Here is a 4,214-nt window from a genome sequence, read left to right on the forward strand (position 1 = left end):
CAATTGGAAACAGCTCATTCTACCTGGGAAGAATAGCCTAAGGAAGGAGTCTTTTAAGGCTATTGGGCTTATAAAGGAACATGTATGGGGATTAGTGATCCTATTTTCTCTATCCATGCTAAATATCAACAAATATAAAAGCCAACACTTCCTTAGGGGCATGTAAAATGAAATGAAGAGCAAGAATTATGTACTACAAGTATTATAGGGTTTTCTACTGAATGGTGAAAGAATTTTCCAAACCAAGATGATGGCCAAGATGACATTTGATACTTCTCATTGTCTTGCCCATTGTGTATCCCCAAAGTCATATTACAAGTAGTTTCAGATTGTCCACAATATATGTCACATTTGTGCTCATTAGCAAAGTAAATATCTCAAATGGTTTGGCCACAGAAGTCTCAAAGTGCCAATTGCACCAATAAGAAAAACAGAGTAAGTCTACGATGGGCAGGCAAAGAAATTTAGCAGATGATAATGACAGGTTTACACCAACACTGGGCTCTCTTCTCTCCACAGAGCTTTCCAATAGCCATTTCAATAGCTGGGTTTCATTCCAATAGATATGTGAAGAGAGGCAGAGAGGTGTCCCAAACATGAAACTAATTGTCATTCAATAGAATTTAGCCTTACTTCCTAAAGTCTATGGGATACAGTTTCTGAGGGCCAGGACCTTGTGGAAGGTCCTGCTGAGGGCATTCTTCACCTCGCTATTTCTCAAGCTGTAGATAATGGGGTTCAACATGGGAGTCACAACAGTGTAGGACAATGATAACAACTTCTTGCTCTCAGGAGAATTATTTGATTTAGGCCGGAAGTAGGTGAAGCTAGAAGATACATAGAAAAGAGAGACAACAAGGAGGTGTGAGGAGCACGTAGAGAAGGCTTTATGCTTCCCTTTAGCTGATGGGATCTTGAGGATGGCAGCAGCAATGCGAGTATAGGAACACAAGATCAGCAAGCAGGGGATCATGACCACCAGAATGGTTCCGACGATGGCGTAGATCTCAAACAGTGCTGTGTCTGCACAGATCAGCCTCAGCACAGGTGGGCTGTCACAGAAGAAGTGGTTCACCTTGTTGGTGCCACAAAATGGAAAACTGAAGAGCCATGTGGTCTGCACAGTAGCTACAGGGAAGCCTGGGAACCAGGAGGCAGCAGCCAGTTTGGCCCGTGTCCTTTGGTTCATGATGACTGGGTAGTGCAAGGGACTGCAGATGGCCACATAGCGGTCATATGCCATGGTGGCCAGGAGGAAGCATTCAGCTACCCCAAAGAAGAAGAAGAAATACATCTGAGTGGCACAGCCAAGGAAGGAGATGGTTGTGTCCTGGGCAAGCAGGGTCCCCAGCATTTTGGGCACAATGACTAGGTTGAAGCCAATCTCCAGGAAAGATAAGTTTCTGAGGAAGAAGTACATGGGGTTGTGTAGCATGGGGTCAGCTAGGGTAACCAGAATGATGAGGCTGTTTCCCATCAGAGTGACCAGATATATGGTTAGAAATGTCAGGAAGAGCAATGACTGTATTTCAGTAGGCAGGGAAGAGAAGCTCATGAGGATAAATTCACTTATTTCTGTCCAGTTTCCTATAGCCATAAGTATGGGCATAAATCCCCAGCTATGGTCCTGGAGAGAGATTCTTGATTGGAAGTCAGATTCTCAATCTGTTTTTCAGATTTTCTCTTAATGTCAGGGATAGAGGCAAGGTCAGCACCTCAGCTGGAAGAGGAAGGGTCTTGTGTTGGCTAAGAATAAAGACACAATAAAGAGTGGTCAGAGCCTAAGCACTGAAATGAGCAATAGGTCACCTTTCTCCTCTCTTTTATGTTCCATTTTATATCTTGTTAGCCTATTTACTAAAACAAATCTGATCTTGTATCATATTTTATTTTGAAGTTATTCAAAGTAGAAATAATAGAGGGGAAAGGATGAGTGAGAATAATGTTTATAGGGTGTGGTTGTTTTAATGCACTTTCCCCCTCACTCAGTGTAAGAATTGTAGACCACTTCAAATCACTTAATACTTATTCTTTCTTGCCAAATCAGACTGTGGGAAACAATGTTAACAGTTTCCTCTTTGGTCCAGCATATCTATAATTGACAACTGATTCTTAGTACCTGCATAATCCACTGACTCTCAAAATTAAGATCGGAGAGGAGTATTGTACTACAATTCTGTGGAAAGTGAGTGTGTCCAAGGAGATTCTGACTACTTCCCTTTCAAGAACAGGAAAATTGGAAAAAACAAAACAGACTCCCACAAAAAAAAAAACTATAAAAAATATAAGAAATATTAGAGTGAAGTTTCAAAGGAAAACATTCATGGATAAAAAGTTATGAAACGAGATAGAATCTTAAATGATATAAAAGGAAAGTCTGTATTTATTCAATTTCTATGGCAGCACTGATGATACAATGATTATTCACTGAAGCTTAGAATTTAATAGATAAAATATTTAAATAATCAATTATAACACATCACAATGAAAGTCAAAATACAAAAATACATAGTACCTTAAAGGGGCACAGGGACACATAACGTAATCTTTAAAGGCTTTCTAGGCAACAGAGATGAAAATAATGTTGGCTAAAATATAGGCATAGGCACCATGGGAAGATGGTGTTGGAGGCCGGCAACATGGAAGATGGGCAGCTTTCCAACCTGACTCAGATTCCGACATAATGGTCACACCCAGCAACAGGCTGCAGCAAGTGTGGAAAGTGCTAGGCGGGGACAGTGCTTATGAGGGCCTTCCAGAGCAGGGCAACTGCATGTGCACCAGTATCACATTACCGAGTTGTTGAAAGTGTGGATTCAAGTGAAGAGAGTTTTTCTGATTCAGATGATGATAGCTGTCTTTGGAAGTGGAAGTGATGGGAATATCTAAACTCTCCTCCCAAACCAGAGTCTTTTCAGTTTGACCAGAGCAGTCAGAGACCACCTGTTTCTGGAGGAAAGAAGGTTAACAACATATGGGGTGCTGTACTGCAGGAACAGAGTTAAGATGCAGTGGCCACTGAACTTGGTATCTTGGGAATGGAGGGCACTATTGACAGAAGCAGACATTCCGAGACCTATGATTGTTTGCTTGCTAAGAAACTTAAGAGGGAATCTCTAGAGCATGCAAAAGGACTAGACAAAGAACTAGCTGAATATATGCATGGTGGCAAAAACAAACAAAAAAACGGGATCAAAGGAAGAGGAAAAGGGGCAAGGTCATCTCAAAAGGAAATGACCTGTCAAAGACAGGCTAGGGAACAGACCAGAACCAAAAATGAACTATAAAGGTCGATGTGAGATCACAGAGGAAGATTCTCAAGAGAAAGTGGCTGATGAAATGTTATTCAGGTTACAGGAACCAAAGAAAGATCTGATGGCTCAAGCAGTGAGGATTATTGGGAACAAAAGGCAATTGAACTTCTGCTGGAAACTGCTGAAGTGGAACGAAATGGTGGCCTCTTTATAATGAATAGTAGTTGAAGAAGAACACTGGGTGGAGATTTTCTGAATCTCTTGAAAAACACTCCTAGTATCAGCAAGGAACAAATTAAGGATGTTTTCTACATTGAAAATCAAAAGGAATATGAAAATTAAAAAGCTACTAGGAAGAGGAGAACACAATGAAAAAAATGAAATAAGCTATTAAAAGTCTAAATTTTCAAGATGATGATATATCATGAGAAACTTTTACAAGTGACAAAAATGAGGCCCTGGCCTCTCTTGATGAGTCACAGGAAGGACATGGAGAAGCCAAGCTGGATGTAGAGGAAGCCATTGAAGTTGATCATTCTCATAATTTGGATTTTTTCAAGTACATTTTTGATAGTTTAAGGAATAAGCCTTTCTAAAATAACGTTGTAATAAACAATTTTTACTAAAATTGCAGTGTTTTGCACTGATTAACATGAGACTCTGGAGGAAAGAGAATTGTTTTCTTGTTTTAAATAAAAACTAATATATGTGGCAAAAGGAATGCAATTGATAGAAACATTTAAATATATATCATGTCTGACAAAATACTTACGAGTATATAGCACAGGATTTAATTTCTCAATCTGTTGCATGTTCTAATTATTGTATTACTAGTTAATAATCAGTTTTATCCAGGTCATTATAACATATTATTAAAAAGTTTATTTGCCTTTTCTAATTTATCTTTGCAGTAAATTATGCTTTGGCTTTAAAACTTCCTATTAAAAGATCATAATGAGA

The 4,214-nt window shown here is 39.3% G+C and overlaps 1 protein-coding gene and 1 pseudogene across 1 annotated transcript; one reads left to right on the forward strand and one right to left on the reverse strand.

The window, feature by feature from the left end:
* Nucleotides 1–643: 643 nt before the first annotated feature.
* Nucleotides 644–1,606, reverse strand: LOC129007597 (olfactory receptor 10A5). Its single transcript, XM_054438678.1, has one exon. It carries the CDS (start codon nt 1,595–1,597, stop codon nt 644–646), a length of 954 nt encoding a protein of 317 aa, XP_054294653.1. The 5' UTR covers nt 1,598–1,606.
* Nucleotides 1,607–2,618: 1,012 nt separating this feature from the next.
* LOC129008650 (phosphorylated adapter RNA export protein-like) lies at nt 2,619–3,648 on the forward strand (annotated as a pseudogene).
* The last annotated feature ends 566 nt before the right edge of the window (nt 3,649–4,214 follow it).

This window comes from Pongo pygmaeus, chromosome 9, assembly GCF_028885625.2.
Source record: "Pongo pygmaeus isolate AG05252 chromosome 9, NHGRI_mPonPyg2-v2.0_pri, whole genome shotgun sequence".
Classification (NCBI taxonomy): domain Eukaryota; kingdom Metazoa; phylum Chordata; class Mammalia; order Primates; family Hominidae; genus Pongo; species Pongo pygmaeus.